At 32.7% G+C, this 18,375-nt stretch overlaps 3 protein-coding genes and 1 non-coding gene across 5 annotated transcripts; 3 read left to right on the top strand and 1 right to left on the bottom strand.

The window, feature by feature from the left end:
* Positions 1 to 4,103: 4,103 nt before the first annotated feature.
* LOC133294504 (uncharacterized) lies at positions 4,104 to 7,724 on the top strand. 2 transcript variants are annotated; one of them, XM_061493185.1, is made up of 7 exons: positions 4,104 to 4,315; positions 4,919 to 5,327; positions 5,605 to 6,229; positions 6,719 to 6,819; positions 6,948 to 7,037; positions 7,119 to 7,246; positions 7,402 to 7,724. In XM_061493185.1, the coding sequence occupies exons 2-7, from the start codon at positions 4,983 to 4,985 to the stop codon at positions 7,544 to 7,546; spliced, it is 1,434 nt and encodes a 477-aa protein (XP_061349169.1). In that variant the 5' UTR covers positions 4,104 to 4,315; positions 4,919 to 4,982; the 3' UTR covers positions 7,547 to 7,724. The 2 variants fall into 2 exon arrangements, with proteins under 2 accessions (XP_061349169.1, XP_061349171.1); XM_061493187.1 differs by having other exon boundaries at positions 4,104 to 4,403.
* A 2,829-nt stretch (positions 7,725 to 10,553) lies between these two features.
* LOC133294516 (ubiquitin-conjugating enzyme E2 32) lies at positions 10,554 to 13,510 on the bottom strand. The gene is made up of 5 exons (XM_061493200.1): positions 13,317 to 13,510; positions 12,306 to 12,437; positions 12,038 to 12,122; positions 11,290 to 11,453; positions 10,554 to 11,144 (listed from the first exon to the last, which is right to left on the bottom strand). The coding sequence occupies exons 1-5, from the start codon at positions 13,422 to 13,424 to the stop codon at positions 10,728 to 10,730; spliced, it is 906 nt and encodes a 301-aa protein (XP_061349184.1). The 5' UTR covers positions 13,425 to 13,510; the 3' UTR covers positions 10,554 to 10,727.
* A 1,351-nt stretch (positions 13,511 to 14,861) lies between these two features.
* Positions 14,862 to 16,649, top strand: LOC133294523 (probable bifunctional TENA-E protein). Its single transcript, XM_061493207.1, has 3 exons — positions 14,862 to 15,121; positions 15,319 to 15,536; positions 16,062 to 16,649. Exons 1-3 carry the CDS (start codon positions 14,966 to 14,968, stop codon positions 16,375 to 16,377), a joined length of 690 nt encoding a protein of 229 aa, XP_061349191.1. The 5' UTR covers positions 14,862 to 14,965; the 3' UTR covers positions 16,378 to 16,649.
* Positions 16,650 to 17,910: 1,261 nt separating this feature from the next.
* TRNAH-GUG (transfer RNA histidin (anticodon GUG)) lies at positions 17,911 to 17,982 on the top strand. The gene has a single exon. It is a non-coding gene; the product is annotated as a tRNA-His (tRNA).
* Positions 17,983 to 18,375: the final 393 nt, after the last annotated feature.

The following is an 18,375-nucleotide window of genomic DNA, read 5'->3' as shown; positions in this document are numbered from 1 at the left end:
TTGTAATTGTATAATTTGAGTAGAATGGGGTTAAAATAACAGGCCTTCCCTCCCAAATCCCAATGCCATGATGACCCGCGTGACTGCTCCGAAGTCTTCACTTATTTAACCAACGTGCAAAGCAATAGGAGTATAAATATATAATTGTGTGATTTTAGTTAAAATGATTGTCGTTTACTTCCCATAACACTATAATATGTGTTTGTCATGTACCTAAAAAAATGTGTTTGTTTTGATTCCAGGCTTTACTCGTGTCGTATGTGACACAGTGACACAACGATTATTTCAGAGGAGAACAAAAGTGTGTTTTTTTTTTTTTTAAGACATTGGTATCTTAAGTTAGAAAGTCTGCTGCATGGAGTAGAGATAATGGTGCTGGCACAGCAAAATTGGTAGGGCTAAAGTGACATGAACCCTTGATATTGGGCTGGTCTTACTGGACTAATAAACTGGGTCGGCCAGAACATGAACCATGAGACTAAAGAGGACGTTTGGTAGAGGAGGAATTTTTTTGTCCGGGAATCTCGATTTTTAAAAATATGATTTTTACATTCAATATACGATAATATCCAAAAATTTAAAATTTAAAAAAATCCAGTTTCCCGGAAATTCTAAAAAATGACTCATACCAAACAGCCCCTTAAGAGTTTATTTGGTTTTTTTTTTAAGTTAAAAATTACTTATAAGCTAAAATTAAAAAAAAATTAAAAGCTGTTTGATAATTACATAAATTTTTTAATTTAAAAGTTATTTAAAATCACATATTTCAAAAAACTATCTCTCTACATCTATAGTTCTTCATTTAAAAAAATATACACAATTCAAGAAAAACAAATAAGAACTTAGCAAAAAAGCTCTTCCTAGGAGCCTTTAGCTTTTTTCTTTATTATAGAAAAAGAGTTTTTTATTATAAGAGCTTTTCTTAGAGCTTGTTTGGATCCTCTTATTTTTAAGCTAGAAGCTACTTATAAGCTAAAGCTAAAAAAAGAACATAAAAAAAGAAGGTAAAAGCTGTTTGAAAATTACATAAAAAATTTAGCTTAAAAATTAGTTAAAAGCACATATTTCAAGAAAATTATTTCTTTCTCTATCTTTATCACTCTTCATTTTAAGTGCCTGTTTGGATCCTCTCTTTTTTAAGCTAGAAGCTACTTATAAGCATAAGCTAGGCCAAACAGGTTTTGGAAAAAACTCTTATAACGAAAAGCTCTTTTTTTTATAATGAAGAAAAAAGCTGCAAACTAAAAGCTCATGTGAGGAGCTTTTTTTTTAAGCTCTTATCTTTTTTTTCTTGAATTGTGTGCTTTTGTTTTAAATGAAGAATGATAAAGATAGAGAGAGATAATTTTCTTGAAATATGTGCTTTTAAGTAATTTTTAAGATAAATTTTTTATATAATTTCCAAACAGCTTTTAACTTCTTTTTTTAAGCTCTTTTTTTTAGCTTTAGCTTATAAGTAGCTTTTGACTTAAAAATAAGAGAATCCAAACAGACTCTTAAAAAAAGCACACAATTCAAGAAAAACAGATAAGAGCTTAAAAAAAAGCTCCTCCTAGGAGCTTTTAATTTTCAGCTTTTTTCTTCAGTATAAAAAAAAGAGCTTTTCGTTATAAGAGCGTTTTTCAAAATCTGTTTAGCCTAGCTTATGCTTATAAGTAGCTTCTAGCTTAAAAATAAGAGGATCCAAACAAGCACTTAGAACCTATTTGACATAGCTTATGCTTATAAGTAGCTTCTAGCTTAAAAATAAGAGGATCCAAACAAGCACTTAGAACCTATTTGACATAGCTTATGCTTATAAGTAGCTTCTAACTTAAAAAAGAGAAGATCCAAACATGCACTTAAATCAAAAATTTCTTAAATATAAGAAGAGTATTGAATTATTTAAAAATGAATTTTTTTTATTATTTTAATCCATGTTTTATTTTATAATTCTCGTTAAGTCCAGCAAAATTTCCCTTTTAATAGAGATTTACCTACAACGGATGTACGGTAGTTTTTTTTTTAGCTAAATCGGTATAGTTTCATGTGATCTCATTAATGTTGGAACTAACGCATTAATGAACAATGACAATGAACTTAGTTTACCGAGCCTCTGTGATCTTGGATGTTGTTTATTGGCGAATACTACAGTTATCTGTACTGTATGGTCTTCACCACTAACGGGACTTTACTATATGGGAGCAATTATTCAGCGATCCCGACTGCTGGGTAGAAAGAAATGTGAAGAGGGAGGAGAGAGTAAAGTTGAGAGAAAAGGAAAAAAAGAAGAGAAAGAAAGGAATCATCCAATTATTTTTCTACTGTATGGTCTTCGCCACTAATGATTTTGGATAGGGTTGGCAAAACGGCCAATCCGGCCCGACCCCGCGTTCAATCCGAAAAAAACGAGTCGAGTTAGGGTTGACTCAAAAAAAAAAATGAGCCAGAAAATTCAACCCAACCCGACCCGAGTTGGGTTAGGGTTGGCTCGCGAGTTGGCTAAAAAATATGGCTTGTGGGTTGGCTTGAAAAAATAGCTTCCGAGTTGGCTTGAAAAAATAGCTTCCAAGTTTGCTCGAAAATTGGCTCGTGGGTTGGCTCGTTTTCAGCCTATATAAATGACTCTGTAGTATTAATGCATCAGCTATGTGGCTTCCATTAGCTTAAACAAAGGGTTACAAAATGAGAAACAAAAGCAAAATATTTTAGTTTTGAATTTTCCTCACAACAAATTTGCATCAACATCCATAAACAATCAGAACATTTGCTACCAAGTGGGTAAGATATTTGAACCAAACAGAGCCAGCACAGCTTAACAATATAAAAATGGAATGGCAGGGATGTGAGAAGATTAAGAACTTAAGTTTAGAGAAGAAAGAAAAATGATGATAACATGTGTGAGTTTTGTCCATTTTTGTATATTATATTTTGTGTTTTTTATAAAAAAAAAAAAAAAAACTCAACCCGTGAGCTAGCTCGTTTGACCCGCGGGTTGTCTCGTTTTTTCACGGGTTAAAACGAGTCAGGTTGGCAGCTCATTTTTGCCAACCCAACCTGACTCATTTTTGGCGGGTTACGAGCCAACCCGACAGGTTGGCTCGTTATTGTCAATCCTAATCTTGGATACCTATATATTATGTTAAATAATAATAGATAGGTATTTAAAAAACACGGTATAGTTTTTATTCAAAATTAAATAAATTAACATTGTATGAACATTAAGTTAAAATCACACGAAGAGAAAAAAAAAAGTTCATTACTCATAGGAAAAGAAAGAGATGGTGAAAATTTATAAAGCATTGACACTTCAAAAACTCTGATGTGTCGTGTCCGACACTTTCCGACACTCACCGACACTTCCACACTCCTCGACACTCCGACACGCGTTATAGAAATTTAAAAAAACGTTCAAAAGTTGCGTTGCGTTGCGTTGAGTTTTTAGTTCCAACTATTAGATTTATTGAATTACAATTACCATTTTATTGAATTTAATATAAATATTTGATATATCTTATGTTTCTTTGCAAAATTGGTGAATATTATAAGTTTAGTTTAATTTTTTTGTTAGATTATTGAATATTAAATATAATATACACTACATAAATTAAAAATATTATTTAATATCAAAACGTGTACTAACGTGTCAAAATCTAATATTTTTTAGAATTAACATATCAGAGTGTCATGTTGTGTCACGTGTCTGATGTCACTATCAGTGCTACATAGGTGAAAATAAAAATGGATTAGTGAACAACTTTCTTAAATTGAATTTGGTACTTTTATTTTGAGTTGTTTTTATATTCTTTAAGCATAAAATTATAATATAGCGTTTAATAGACGAAAAATGTTTGTTGTTTTAAAAGATATAATTTTGTGTTATTTTAGATCTTAATTATTAGTTTTCATCAATCAACTGTTAGAATTTATTGGGTCAAACTTATTAATTAATTAATAATTCATAATAAAATTTAATAATCTTAACCATTGATTCACAAAAATCAACAATTAAAATCTAAAATAAGACAAAATTATATCCTTTAAAATTACAAACATTTTTTCCGTAACACAATATTTGACCTACAATTTCTAACGAAACTATTTGGGCTATAGTCCAGTAACGGATCAAGGCCTTGGAGTGCCCCTCCGGCCCGGGGTAGGCCGTAGTCCACCTTATCCACTTCTCTCTCTCTCTCTCTCTGCGGGACTGACCCATCGGAATTAGAAAGAACTTCATCTCCTTCAATTGTTACCTGTTTCAGAGGGAAAATCGTAAATCGAGTAAATACTAAATCAATTTTCGTGCCACACTTTGAACTCCGACTCTATATTACAGGTTCTCTTGATTCTTTCAGAAGCAAAAGAGACACTTTATGAGTTCTTTCCACCATATTTTTTTTTTAAGTATTGATACTGTTGCTATTGTAAGTATATCGCGATTCCACTCCATTCGGTTTTTAACTGAAAATTTCTTGATAAAATTGATGGAGGCGGAGAAAATGCGGAATATGGTTCTTTCTTCTTCTTTTTTTATAAAAAAAAATAAAAAATCTCTTCTCTTGAAACTAGACTTTGATAATGACTTGCGTGCTTGAATTTTTGTTCTTTTTAGCTACTCAATTTCCCCAACTAGTTTGGTATAAAGGTGTTGTTGACGTTGATGTGTTGATGTTTAGCTACTCAATTTGTCTGTATCACTTAGTTGAGCTGTTCCTTGAATGAATTGCTTGAAAAGAAATTTGCTTCTGTCCTGTAGTTGGTTTTATCAGTTATCACTAACCAAATAGTGGATGAAATCTAATGTGAGCATAATTATTGAAAACGCAGGTTTGTTTATGTGTGTGTGTTTTTTTTTTTTAGAGTATCAACTTGTGTTGGTTTAGTTCTATATTATATAACTTCCTTTTGTAATTCTTCTTGCAAATTAATTTTCTTTTAGCTGATATGTCCTTGTCGTGCAAGCTGATTTGCTGCCACCAAAGCTGCAAAAAGTTTTGTTATTAATGGAAATCATTGGTGGGTACGGGCTTGCTATTGACTCCACTATGAAGAGAAAAAGGACTAGGGTATCACGCAGACCTCGGGCTAATTCTGATACACTATTTCAGAGTTACTTTGATCGGCTGTCACTTGTAGAACCTTTTGCAAAACAAGCTGACAATGAAAATGTGAGGGATACAATGGTTGCTTCTGATAGATTAGGAACTGACAACAAGCTGAAGAAGCTAAAGCTCAAGTTTGGGGGTGTTACTCATACTATTCATGCCAAGTCAAAGACAGAAACAGGCTTCGACTGTGGTTCTTTTATAACAAACTTTTCTCCTTGTTCTGATGGGCCTAAGCCTCAGGTAATCCATAATTTGAATGATCTTCTAAATTGTTTCCATCACAGGTTCTCATTCTCCCTTGAAATGAATTGAATAGTTTTGCAAGTCAAAATTATGGTTGTTCAATGTTTGGTAGCTGTACTCAGTATTTGCAAAAGTGGCTTCTGGTGTCCTTTGGATGACTCTGAAATATTTAACCTCAAGATGTTGACTCCATATATTATCCAACTTTATTTTCTTCTGATAACTTGTAATAAACCTTAAAGGCTTCTTATCTATCAGTGATCAATGCATGCAGGATGAGACAGATGGTATTGATGCCTATCTTTTGGATAAGAGGAGAGGCCTTGGGGACAAATTTCTTAAGCCCTCTAGAACCGAATCTGGTTCTACAGCAGAGAATCATTCACAAAGAGGAAAGACAACTGGACAAAGTTTAAATGTCAATCATGAGCATGTCCGTAAGGGCAAGTGCATTCCCAAGAGATGTGCCTTGGACGTGGGATCTAGTGATGAAGATAATGAAGATGCAGAACTTCACTTTCTTGAAACATTGAATGCCTCAAAAAGAGTTGTTAATCGCCATAAAGATAACCGAGGAAGCACAGAAGAACATGTCATTTGTAAGGTTGCTGAGAGTAGTCAGATTGATGATCTTAAAGACCTTTTAACACCAGGCTCAATCAAAGATGGTAAAAAGAAGTTGAACTCGAAGAAGAAATATGAGGATGATGACTATGTGGAAGAAGACCCAACATCAAGTGATGAGTCACTATCAGAGAGGAAGAAGCCAAAGAGGAAAAATGTTGATTTACTTGTACGTGGAAGGCAATGTGCCCGCATTAATCGGAATTGTACAGTTGACTCTTCCAAAGATGCTTTATCTGGATCAGATGCAAGCATTATTGACATCTCAGATAACAGTGAGAAATTTATTTATTTATATTCATTTTTACTTATCGATGCTATTGTAGTTGCTTAATATATTTTGTTTTTTTATGGATAATTACAACTGTGACTATTATTATTTATATAAAGTGGATAAACAATAATAGACTGTATTTTGTGTAGTGCATATTGCTTTTAAATGGCATCTAAAAATTTAAAATTAATAATTGAAATAATAATTTTAAAAAGAAAATGAGGTTTTGGGTAGTGATTAATTTTTGAGATCATAAAAAATTACCTTACAGATTTTACAATTAAAGTCAGGCCTTGTGTAAGACTGATGTAAGAGGACCAATGAGTATGAATTCAAAGCTATAACATACCTTCTTATTAAATAGACTAATTAAACTAAATGAAGTTTTATGAGGAATGTAATCTGAAGCATTTTTCCCTGCATTGTTTCAGAGTTCATGCTTGAACAAGAGGTATTGAATCATATTTTCATTTTCTTTGTTGATAATAAGGGATGAAGGGCAAATCGTCAGAAATGGAGCAGCAACTCAAGAAAGCTGAGGCTGCAAAGAGACGTAAAATTCAATCAGAGAAGGCAGCTAGGGAGGCTGAGGTTTGCATGTGATGTCATTTTGATTTTCTTACATCTAGGAATTGAGATTGTAGGATAGCATTGTGATGCAACATGCAAGTTCTAGGCAATGGTTCTAATAAATGAGTTCTCGCATTGTGTTTTTGTAGGCGGCAGCCATCAGGAAGATACTTGGTCAAGAATCTGGTAGGAAGAAGAAAGAGGAAAAGATGAATAAGCGCAGGGATGAATTAGCTAAGGTCTTGATTGGATTGATGACCAACCTTGACTTCTTCCTCTTAGCAAATTGTTTCAAGTTCTAACATGCTGGTGTTGTGCAGGAAAAATCTAGCAAATCCTTCAATCTAGGATCAAACACTGTTCGATGGACTATGGGTCCCAAAGGAACTGTTGTAACATTTTCTGAAGATATTGGTCTACCAAGTATCTTCCAAACGATGCCTAACAGGTACAGCTTTGCAGCTTCGTCTCTCACCATAAGGAGTTTTGATTATTGTTGTTATCATTGATTTTTTTTATTTTATTTTTTGTGAACATTTCTAATATATGTATATGCTTTAGAAACTTGCATTTCCGCAATGATTATGTTATGGATTGTTTCAGCTATCCTCTGCCCAGAGAAAAATGCGCAGGTCAAAACTGCACTAATGTGTACAAGTATCGAGATTCCAAGTCAAAACTTCCCCTTTGCAGTCTTGGTTGTTACAGAGCAATTCATGAAAAGATCCGACCTGTGGTTGCATGCTAATCCTTGTAAATAATAGAAGATAGTTATAAGATTTGATTTACATACATGAAAAATTGATAAAAAAATGTACCGATTATGCTTTCCCGCCGTAAGCCACTTAAGGGCATGTTTGGTGCAGAGCATAGGATAAAGCCTGATAGTATAAGGTCTGATTGAATTTTAATACTATTCAGCGTTTGACACGATATTGTATAAAATAATATATTGTATAAGATAATATCATCTAGTATTTGGTAATGCAATGTATAATACTATATATGATAAAAATAAATATTTTTAATAAAAATATCTTTTAATAAAGAATTTATATATTCTTCAAAAAATGTCAATGATATTAAATTTTATAAAAAAATTTATTGATCAGTGTGTTCATAATATAAATTAATTTTTATAAAAATAAAAAAATTTAATTTTTAAAAATTAATATATTGTAAAATTAATTTTTATTTTAATAGATTAATATTAAAATAATATAATTTTTGAGAATTATATTAGTCAACGATGTTAATACACCAATCTTTTATCAGGCTTTATCCTTCACCCTTAGGCCGGATTAAGTTATACATCGTTTTGATGTATTAAGGGATTATGCTGTATAAACTTATACTATACGATGATCATACTAAACAACTGAAAATGTCATAATGTTTAGTATAAGTTTATATTATCATGCTTTATACGTCACACTAAACAAGCCCTAAATCTAATTATGCTAGAACGTAGACTTTCAAATGTTTGGTTGCGCAGAAGAAAAGAAAAGAAAAAAGCCTCTAAATGACGGGATATTCACTTTGTTTCCTCTCACGCCGTAAGCCACCTAAGTCTAATTATGAGTGAGATTGAATTAGTTTAAAAACAATGCTTTTATGATGTAATTTTCCTAAAAAGAATTTAATAAGTTATTCTCATCTTTGGTAATGATCTTTTTTGGAAAATTAATTATTTTTTAAAAAATCATTGCTTTTTAAATACAGATAATATAAACAAATATTAAAACTGTCTTTGAATTTTATTTTTATTTTTTTCTTTTGAGAATAGCATTAAAATTTTTAACATATTTTTTAATTTTAAAAAAACACACGCACACCCGCCAATGTATCGTTATTATTTAAACATGTTAGCCAGTCTTCTACTTAAACTGTTTCGGTTGTTGTTATTAATGTATTGAGCTATTATAATTCAAAATGTACCTGTAGGTGTGACAACGCAAGATAACGTGGTTGTCAATGCTTTGGTCGAACGTATTATTATTTTATTTTTTTTTGGAGTTACCCAACCCTAATTACCTCTTTGAGGCGAGTTGGCTATTTGAAGAAAAAAAGATAAATTATTCTCTTTTCTTGATATATGTTTAAATTATAGTGAGATATGTTTAAATTATCAGCTCTTATATTTTTTGAAAATATTTCAATCGGTTCATTGCTTCGCAACTAATCCGATTCGGGACGGGTCCAGGATTAAAGCTTTAAATCCCTCTCAAAAGTGATATTGGAGAGATTCGAACACATGTTTTCACCCCACCTGCTTAGCTCTCATGCGCCAACTGAGTTACTACTATCTCTCTTATAATTCCAAAAAGTATGCTCTTGTCTTCTAATATAATGAATGTGTTTAATGTAAAAGAATCTTTTAATGACTTTTTTAATAAGCCTTCCACATATCTTTTTTTCTCTCTTTGCAACTTGCAGCAAATTTTAAACAATTTATTAATGATTTTAGAAATTTAGAAGATAAAATAAGGAGAATATTATTCTCATATTATATGAGAGAAAAATTCTCTCATATACTTACAACCAATGATGCACGGACACGGGACACGAGACACGACACGACACGCCGACACGTTAATTTTAAAAAATGTCATATTTCGACACGCTGGGACACGTTTTGTTATTAAATAAATTTTTTAATATATATAATATAATTTATATTTAATACATATAAGTGTACATAATAAGTCAAATAACCAATCAAATATTTAAATTTCATAACATAAATATAAATAAAATAATTTTTCGTACTTTGTTAAATTTTCATGTCAAATTTCATAACAGAAAAAAAAGTAATTTATAAATTATTTTTTTATATTTAGTTAAAAAATAAAATTAAGCTTACCAAAAAAAAAAAAAAAATTAAGATAAAAAAAAAATAAAAAAAAATAAAAAAAACACAAAAAAAAACGTGTCCGAGCGTTGACCGCGTGTCCGAAAACGTTGACTGCGTGTCGGAAAAACGTGTCCGAACGTGTCGAAGAGTTGACCGCGTGTCCCCAAATGTTGACCGCGTGTCCGAGCGTGTCGGAACGTGTCCGTGTCAGACACGTAAATTTTGAGAAAAATCACGAGTCCGTGCTATATAGCTTACAACTTAAAAAAGAGAGGAAAAAGAACATAAAGAGAGAAAAAATATAAAGTGAATTTTTTTTTTTAATGTGACGTAAGAGTAATAATCCCCATCAAATAAAGTTTTAAGTATTACTTTTCTCAGTTTTAAAATTTCACTCAACAATCCATTTTGACATTTAAAGTTCTAAAGTCTATATTAAAGGTTTAAAATTGGCAGCCACATTTCATCTCGTCTTTTTAAATTCTAAAGTTTATAATAAGTGTTTAAACTCAGTAAGAAAAATTGTCCCTAACGGACTTATTTACATTAAAATTAAAATATAATACATATTAATCTCTCGACGAAAAAAATACAAATTTTAAAATAAAAAATAATTTAAATTCATCAATAATCAAAAGAAAGAAAACCTAATTTTCCCAAAGAAAAAAACTCAAAGAAGGCTAACGTTTGCCTACTCGTCCGTACAACCTCTCGTTATCCGGTCCACCTTTCCTAAATTAGTCATAAGGCAAAACATTAAGTAATTTTGATTATAAACCATGAAGCGGTTAACCCTGAGTCTGGTCATTGATGAGAATTTTTAGGCAAAACAAAAATTAGGATAGTTATGCAAACAATATGGCATTAGGTGCAGAAACTCGAGAGTAGCTGACACCACATAATAGAACTTTGCTCACGAACACAACGCAGTGGAATATTTAATTATTTATATTATCATGATTACAAATACATTCAAAGGATCATAAAATATCACTTCCAGTTTAGAATAAGAGCTCCTATCGACTAACAGGGTTAAGAATCTTGATCTTGAAGCCAACATTAGCAATAAATACATTTAAGATCCATCCATGAAAACTGGACCATGTTCCGTAGCTTTAATAAACTTCTTCAGCAAAAGGACCACAATTGCTATAGTAAGTCCAATTGCTGCTAATGTGAATAATCGATCATCAGGTTTTTGAACCCTTGTATTTGACTTTTGGGGCAACTGATTGCTTGAGACCCCGGATGGAATCTCCGTTGAAGCTTCAACTTCTCCTGCAGGGTTAGGATTAGCATTGTCAAGGAGTTCTTGTTCTTCAACTATTCTGTCACCTGATTGATCTGGAATCCCCTCTCCTGCAGTTAAAGCCTCGGGATTTTGCATATTAACCTGCGCCTCCACCTCCTCATTTCTGGGTTGTTCTTCAGAAGCCAGTGAGGGGCTAAGTTGAGGAACAGGGGGTGCCTTGCTTAGCATATGCTCGTGTATCTGGGATAACAAAGTACAATCAGTAAAAGATATCACAGAAAACAAGCACCAGGGAAAAACAATAAGCAACATTTTACCCAATACAATCAGCACAAGATATTACAGAAAACATGCACTGGGGAAAAAACAATGAGCAACATTTTACCTCATCAATCAGTTTTTGACGTTCAGGAGTCCCAAATCTTGGAGATGCTTCACGGGATTTAATGGCCAAGGCACGCCTCTCTTCTTTCTTGTAGTCCAATGAGCCCAACGCACCATTTGGGTTGGTGGGCATGAATGCAATCAGTGCAACTAGAGCAGTCCTTACTGCCAAAGAAATTTACATCAGCTAAGTGATAACCTTCTTCCATCAAAGAGGGCAAAGTATGAAGCTTCAATGGTTATAATTTAAGGTTTTAACCGACAAGAGTCACGAACGTCTATACAACTTGGAGTATATAGTCATTAAGTAATGTATATGATGGAGGGGAAAAAAAAAGGTAACTTAAATAATGAAAAACAGATATATTCCCATTCTAAACGTATGAATGTACTTTTAGAGCAACTAAATTTGATAAGTGTTTTCTCAATAAATCATATTTTCTCTTTTGCTGACACAATGTCAACTTAGCTTATCCAGGAAAATTATGTCCCTACTCATAGGGCAACCCTATATAGAAAACAACAATATTTACAGAAAGCTAAAAAGCCAGCAGGCAGTCCTATAAGTGCAAAAACAGCAAAATTTAAAAGAAAAGTACAAAACAACCATTGTCCTGTATGTATCTGTAATTCTGTGTATCCAAAATGAGCAATATATGACATATGAATAATAAATGTGCTCCCAACTATGATTTGAAATATAGTTTAGAATATGCACTGAGTCAAGAATGGAAAGAAATACCACTTACCACTCCATGATGGTTGCCAATGCTCGGGGTGATGATTTGATATGCTCAAGCAAATCTTGGTTTGGGTCTCAAAACGACCGTTAGGCTGACAGCATAACAGTGAAATTAGTACAGCATAATAGTGAAATTTTAAGCATGTAGAAATTGAACTTCCAAGTTTCAATAGTTTAAACATAAAAGAAAGTTTATGAAACAGAAGCACCCAAAACCATATGCAGATCAACATAATAACACAAAAATCTACTCAATCCAGAGGGCAACATCTTACTGTCAACAACATAAACGAAGGAGGTTTGAATGGATATTCCGCAGGCAATTGGATCCGTCCATGATAAATACCACCCTCAAATTCAGTATCACGAGGCCCCCTAATTGCAAATTGCCATTCAAATATATTTTCCTGAAAACAAACATGAAATTGAAGTTGCTCAGAAAATAATTATAACACAACAAAAACAAAGTAATGACACACAATAATCAAATGCTAAGCTCCAAAGCTTCACATAGGTATACAAGTTATAGATTGATACAGACAATGGCAAGAAGAAAAAGTACAGATAGGGTGATTGGACAACAGTCTCAGAAACTTATCAAGTTGGGTAAACTATTAGACAAAAAAATATAAATAAATACAGATAGATAGAGGCTTCATAATTCTAGCTTGCATGAGTGTAGACCATAATTTCGGAGGGATGAGCTAAAAGCCTAAAACACTCCCATTTTTATTTTATGTGTTTGATTAAACAAAGCACTGAGTGTACAATTCTCCGAAATAAACCAGAGACTTTGTCATTTTTGTTTGGAATAATAAGGAAAACAATAGAAGGAACCACTTGAATGCGTTATCATAATTCATAAAAGAAGTAAGGAAATCCCACGAATCATATCCCATTTCTTAATGACTACAGTAATCATAGCCACCACCGGGAAGAGAGAGAGAGAGAGAGAGAGAGAGAGAGAGTTAGTAACAACTCCTCTATTATTTTGTTTTATTTTTTAAATCGCGATTCGTCAACATCGAGAAGCTTAATGAATCATTTGATGCAAACAGTTACAAAACCAATATTTAAGAAATACAATATAAAAAGAATTCATTGAATTGGAACAGATAGCAAAATGATCTGAGCCGCAAGGAGCTGAATCCAACCCCGTGGCTGAAGAATTAATCGAAATTGAAGAATGAAAATGAGAGAGAGATAAGACAATGAAAACCCTAAGATTAATAAAAGAGGAACCCAGAGAAACGAAAATATTGGTGAGGGAAAACGAGTAAAAGAACCTCAAGAGGCAGGCTCATGAAATCATCAGAAGGGTTTGATTGCATCTCCTTGCCTTCCTGGAGAATCCGCTTCACGGCGGGGTTCTTGAGGTTGTACTTGTCCGCCATCACTCACCGCACCAAATTCGACGGAACCAAAACTAAACGGAACGGGATCACACAGAATGCATTTGCAGAAGAAAAAAAAAAATATTTATATTAATGGAAATGGAAATTATAGAGGAGACCTTCACTCTGGAGGTTAGGTTAGCTCTTGGATGGACACGTCATGAGATGCTTGTTTTCTTACGTGTCTCTGTTTTATTGGATATGACCGTACCTCTTGTTTGCTCCACCTGGATCTTACTTGATTTGCCGTCATTCGAACTAGTTGACCACATATACCCTGAAACTAATCAAAACTAATTCAATTGGTTTGTTTGTAAAAAATTTAAGGATTATGTTTATCTTATTTTATATGAGATAAATAATTTTTCAACATACATAAAAAGAGGTTAGATTTTATCATTCTTTTTTTTCTCTCCTCTTACTTGTGAGTCTCATTTATTCTTTTATTTCTACAACATGAGATAATTTTTTTCTTTTAACATAAAAAAAATATATCCCAAAATTTAAATATTGTAATTCAAATAAAAATATATAATAATTTAAGAAATTACTTATCTTATTACGTATCTTATGTTCCAGTAGATAAAAAAATTTGTTTGTAGGGGTTGTAGGAGAATGTTTCCCTTCCTGCAACATAAAAAAACCAAAGCTCATATTTATTTATGAATTTATAATAACTTATCAATCCAAATCATTTTATTTTCGTATTTTCTTAATTTAAATTTTTTTACCTGGTTTGGTTTTTTTAAAGCAGAATAATTGGTTTGTTTTAATTTGGATAATCAAGTTAAATTTGATAAAATCTGGCCTAACATTAATTTGGTTCGCGAGTTGTCAAACTTTAGAGATGCTGACTCGATGCATGAATCGGATATCAATATGCCAATTCACACATCCGCTCACTTACCAGTTTTTCTTATTATTATATAAAAATTACCAAACACGTAAATTAACTTGTATGAGTAATTCCAGTTTAAATGATGAACTGGTAAAAAAAAAAAAAAAAAAAAAAACTTCAACGAGGGAAATATAAAGGAATTAGGACCTCGATTATTACACTACAGTCAAAGGTGGTTGCAAGTCATCGTTGGATTTTTTATTTACTTTGAAAAATAAGTAATAAATTTATTTTAACTTATTTAATTCTCATGTTTATTTCATAAATAGCAATATAGTGTACCAAAGGGTATATTGTAAGGGGTTTGGTCTAACGAAACGGACGTTTGGTCATATTTTCTGATTGAGCACCACCACTTTCATTGGTTACAAAAAAATCACGGTAAAAAAATTAATTCTAGTGTGTGGAATTGATCTGTGAGAGAAACGTAAGGGTGTAAAAAGTAAAAACATCATACCCTTAATTTTATCTAATAAATTGTTAGAATTTTAATTCTATTTTTAAAAAAAAATAAAATAGATCGGTGCTGTGTCCTAATTTGCCAGTCCTGACGGCACCGCTAGATAGTCAAATTCTAGAAAGAAGAGCACCGATGGATAACATTTGAGAAAAGGAGGAAGAACAACTGAGAAGAAGCGAGAACATGGAGGAAAAGGCAAAATCTGAAGAGAAGAAGATCGGCATGATCGAGGCTTGGTTGAGGAAGCATCGTCTTGTCTACACCGCAGCCACCAGACACCCTCTTATTCTTAGCATTCGTGATGGCACCATCCACATTGCTTCCTTCAAAACTTGGCTGGTAAAATTTGTAATTTTAACTTCCTTTGTCAGATTATTTGTTTCTGATGTTGACTTCCGGTTAATATGTAATAAATGTTTGCAATTTTGAATGAAGTCGTTGTAATATGACTCAATTAATCTTTTTTGATTGAGTGGTTGGACACTAAACAGGCCTTGATTAACTGTTGTTATAATTCTTCCATACATGCTATTCAGGCACAAGATTACTTGTTCGTTAGAGCGTTTGTCCCATTTGTTGCGAGTGTGCTGATTAAAGCTTGGAAGGAATCAGATGACAGTGCTGACATGGAAGTCATATTGGGGGGCATGGCTTCTCTGGAGGATGAGATTTCGTGGTTTAAAAAAGAAGCCAACAAGTGGGGTATTCCATATTCTGACGTTGTTCCTCAGCAGGCAAACATAAACTATTGTCGGTAGGCTTTTTAATCATCTGTCATCATACTCAATTCAGCTATCATGATATCTACCATTGTCTTTACAATTTAGTTTTGATCTTGGGATTAGAACTGATGATTGCCCGAGAAATAGTTCTCCCAAATATTTACCAATTGGAAGGTGGAGGGTTCTAATTTGGGACTAGAGGGATAAGATATACATGTAACTTTCGATATCCTTGAAAATATGGATTTAATTTGTAGCAAGATATAGAATTAAAAACAGCCTAGTATGCCAAACTCAATTAGCTATGGACTAGTGGCCCAATAGTGAGGGTGAAATTATGATCATAAAGGATTGATCCTTTCTTGGATCCTAATCTAATTGGAAAAAAAAAAAAGTATAAAAAAAATGAAGTCTAGAATTTTCTGAGAAGCCTGGAAGGAACCACACTATACAGATGGGATATGTGGGGTTTTAGACAAATTATATGCTACTTTTTCCTGCAAGGATTATTGTATTGTAACTGTTTAAAGCAGGCAACTGTGTGTATGCTGTGACAGGTTTCTGGAAAGTTTAATGAGTCCAGATGTGGAATATACTGTGGCTATTACAGCGTTTTGGGCCATTGAAGCAGTGTATCAAGAGAGCTTTGCCCACTGTATTGGAGAAGGCTCCGAAACCCCAGCAGAGCTGAAGGAGACTTGTGCAAGATGGGGCAATGAGGGTTTTGGTCAGTATTGCCAATCTCTTCAAAAGATTGCCAATCGGCGCTTACAAAAGGCTTCTGACGATGAACTCAAAAAGGCTGAAGTTGTATTACTGAGTGTTCTTGAGCATGAAGTTGAGTTTTGGAACATGAGCCGTGGAAATGTCTGATTTTGTTCAAGAAACCATACTTTGATGTATGCATAAAATAATCAAAGCCTGCACAACTTGTTCTGTTTGGCCATTTACAGCGTAAAATATTGTATGAAATATCTATTACCTAGAAGAATAATAGTGTAAACTAGAGCTGGGGAAAATAATAAAGGAATGCTACCTCTTAGCAAAATCTCAAGCACGTAGGTAGTGCATGTGTTGGGAACCTCATATTTTGTTCAAGTCTCTCCTCCATTCATCTTAGCTTTTGTTTCAGCGAAAAGAAGAAAAGAACCGTAGTTTGTGAATTTTGAAGTTGGAAGACGATTAAAAAAAAAAAGCCAAGTTAATATTGGAGTAGGGAGAGGAAATTATCAAGTTGTTTGGATTTCCTCCTTCTATATGATTTCATTAGTTTGTGTTCGGAGACGTTTCTATCAATTATATTAAGTAAAAAAATAGTGGGTACAGAGCCTGAGCATATCCTTTCGTAACTCGTTCAAGAAAGTTATGGTATCAAACATGCTAGGTCTTTGAATAGTTTCTTCAACAAGATCCCGAGGAAACAATTGATTTGATACATTTCTGAGGAACATTATATGAATTTACAGTAGGACCAGCTTGAAACTGTTATGCGAGCGATTAAAACCTTGTTCCCTGCTTCGAATAGTGAAGACAGAGTTAAGCGTGTCTAACTGTTATATGATCAAAATAAAAACTTGTTCCTGCGAGGAGAATTTTTTTTTATCCGAAAATTTCGATTTTCAGAAATATAATAAAAAATTTTAGTTTACTATAATATCCAAAAATTAAAAATTTAAAAAAATTCAATTTCTCGAAAATTCTGAAAAATATGGCTACCAAACGACACACTGCAAGTAAAGTTTTTTTTTTTTTTTACTAACTAGCCAAGATTCAAACAGTTGCAATTTTCTTCCATTGCGGCTAATCATTGGTAAAATTGTATTTATTATTGATTTATTTTAATGTATATGATAATATTAATTAATAAATATTTATGTGTGAATTTACACTTATATGCAACTATTAAAACAAACTCAGATTTTGCTCATAGAAGTTCCAGCACATTTGATATGAATAGGAATTACCTTCCTGTTGGGATTAATCTACTAGCACCTATGAAAATATAGCATTGGTAATCGCCCTGAATACTGGATACGACTTTCATTTAAAACAAATTTATAAAATATATATTTCTCAAAATACATAGTTATAATATTAATTTTTTTCTGTATGTATATACTTCTATTGATGGGATATAATAAGGAGGTAATATATTAAATTTTTTCAAAATACGGAGAAGTTTCTAAATTTCACCATTACTGTCATAAAATTAACATAATAAAAAATTTCAAAATATTTAACATAAATTGGTAAGAAAAAATTATTTGGAAAAACGCTACAATTGTATTAGATTATTACGTCATAACACTTTATTGAATTTTACTTATTTCATTTATATGTTTTTTGTGATGCTTCTTTTTTGTTTTTTAGTGTAGATAGTACTTGTGAAATCCTGTTACCAACGAAGTGGCTGTAGTTTAGTGGTGAGAATTCCACGTTGTGGCCGTGGAGACCTGGGCTCGAATCCCAGCAGCCACACTTCATTTTTTCCTTGTCACCGTAACACTGGCCTTAATGACAGACATCCTTTCTATGGAATAGGGCCTGTATGTTTGTTTCATCCCACGGATAGGTTGATTAATCTTTAACACAAACTGCATACCATCATCTTAGCCATTCATTTTCCTTTCTTTTTCACTCTCTTTTTTCTCAACCAACCCACCCACGCCCCCAATACCATTCCTGTATGATACTGTAATATGTGAGGCAAGACAACTCTATGAATCATTTTCCGTACACAAAATCCTTCACAACTTTGGTCAACCCAGCTTAAGAAAGACCTCATCAGAGAAAAAAAAACAGTAACAGCGACAGCATGTTCAAGACCACGATATAGAACAAATTAAACAATCAAGCAGTCCATACTTTATC

Source organism: Gastrolobium bilobum, unplaced genomic scaffold, assembly GCF_033153095.1.
Source record: "Gastrolobium bilobum isolate Gb01-03AN ecotype WA unplaced genomic scaffold, APGP_CSIRO_Gbil_v1 utg5188, whole genome shotgun sequence".
Taxonomy (NCBI): Eukaryota; Viridiplantae; Streptophyta; class Magnoliopsida; order Fabales; family Fabaceae; genus Gastrolobium; species Gastrolobium bilobum.
This window is presented reverse-complemented; position numbering and strand designations above follow the sequence as displayed.

Coding starts and splice junctions, on each gene's coding strand:
- LOC133294504 (XM_061493185.1), top strand. CDS start 4,983: ATGGAAATCATTGGTGGGTACGGGCTTGCTATTGACTCCACTATGAAG. Junction 6,230..6,718: donor TATTGACATCTCAGATAACA/GTGAGAAATTTA, acceptor GTTGATAATAAG/GGATGAAGGGCAAATCGTCA. Junction 6,820..6,947: donor AGGCAGCTAGGGAGGCTGAG/GTTTGCATGTGA, acceptor GTGTTTTTGTAG/GCGGCAGCCATCAGGAAGAT.
- LOC133294516 (XM_061493200.1), bottom strand. CDS start 13,424: ATGGCGGACAAGTACAACCTCAAGAACCCCGCCGTGAAGCGGATTCTC. Junction 12,438..13,316: donor TCATGAGCCTGCCTCTTGAG/GTTCTTTTACTC, acceptor GTTTGTTTTCAG/GAAAATATATTTGAATGGCA. Junction 11,454..12,037: donor TTGGCAACCATCATGGAGTG/GTAAGTGGTATT, acceptor TTTCTTTGGCAG/TAAGGACTGCTCTAGTTGCA.
- LOC133294523 (XM_061493207.1), top strand. CDS start 14,966: ATGGAGGAAAAGGCAAAATCTGAAGAGAAGAAGATCGGCATGATCGAG. Junction 15,122..15,318: donor CTTCCTTCAAAACTTGGCTG/GTAAAATTTGTA, acceptor CATGCTATTCAG/GCACAAGATTACTTGTTCGT. Junction 15,537..16,061: donor GCAAACATAAACTATTGTCG/GTAGGCTTTTTA, acceptor ATGCTGTGACAG/GTTTCTGGAAAGTTTAATGA.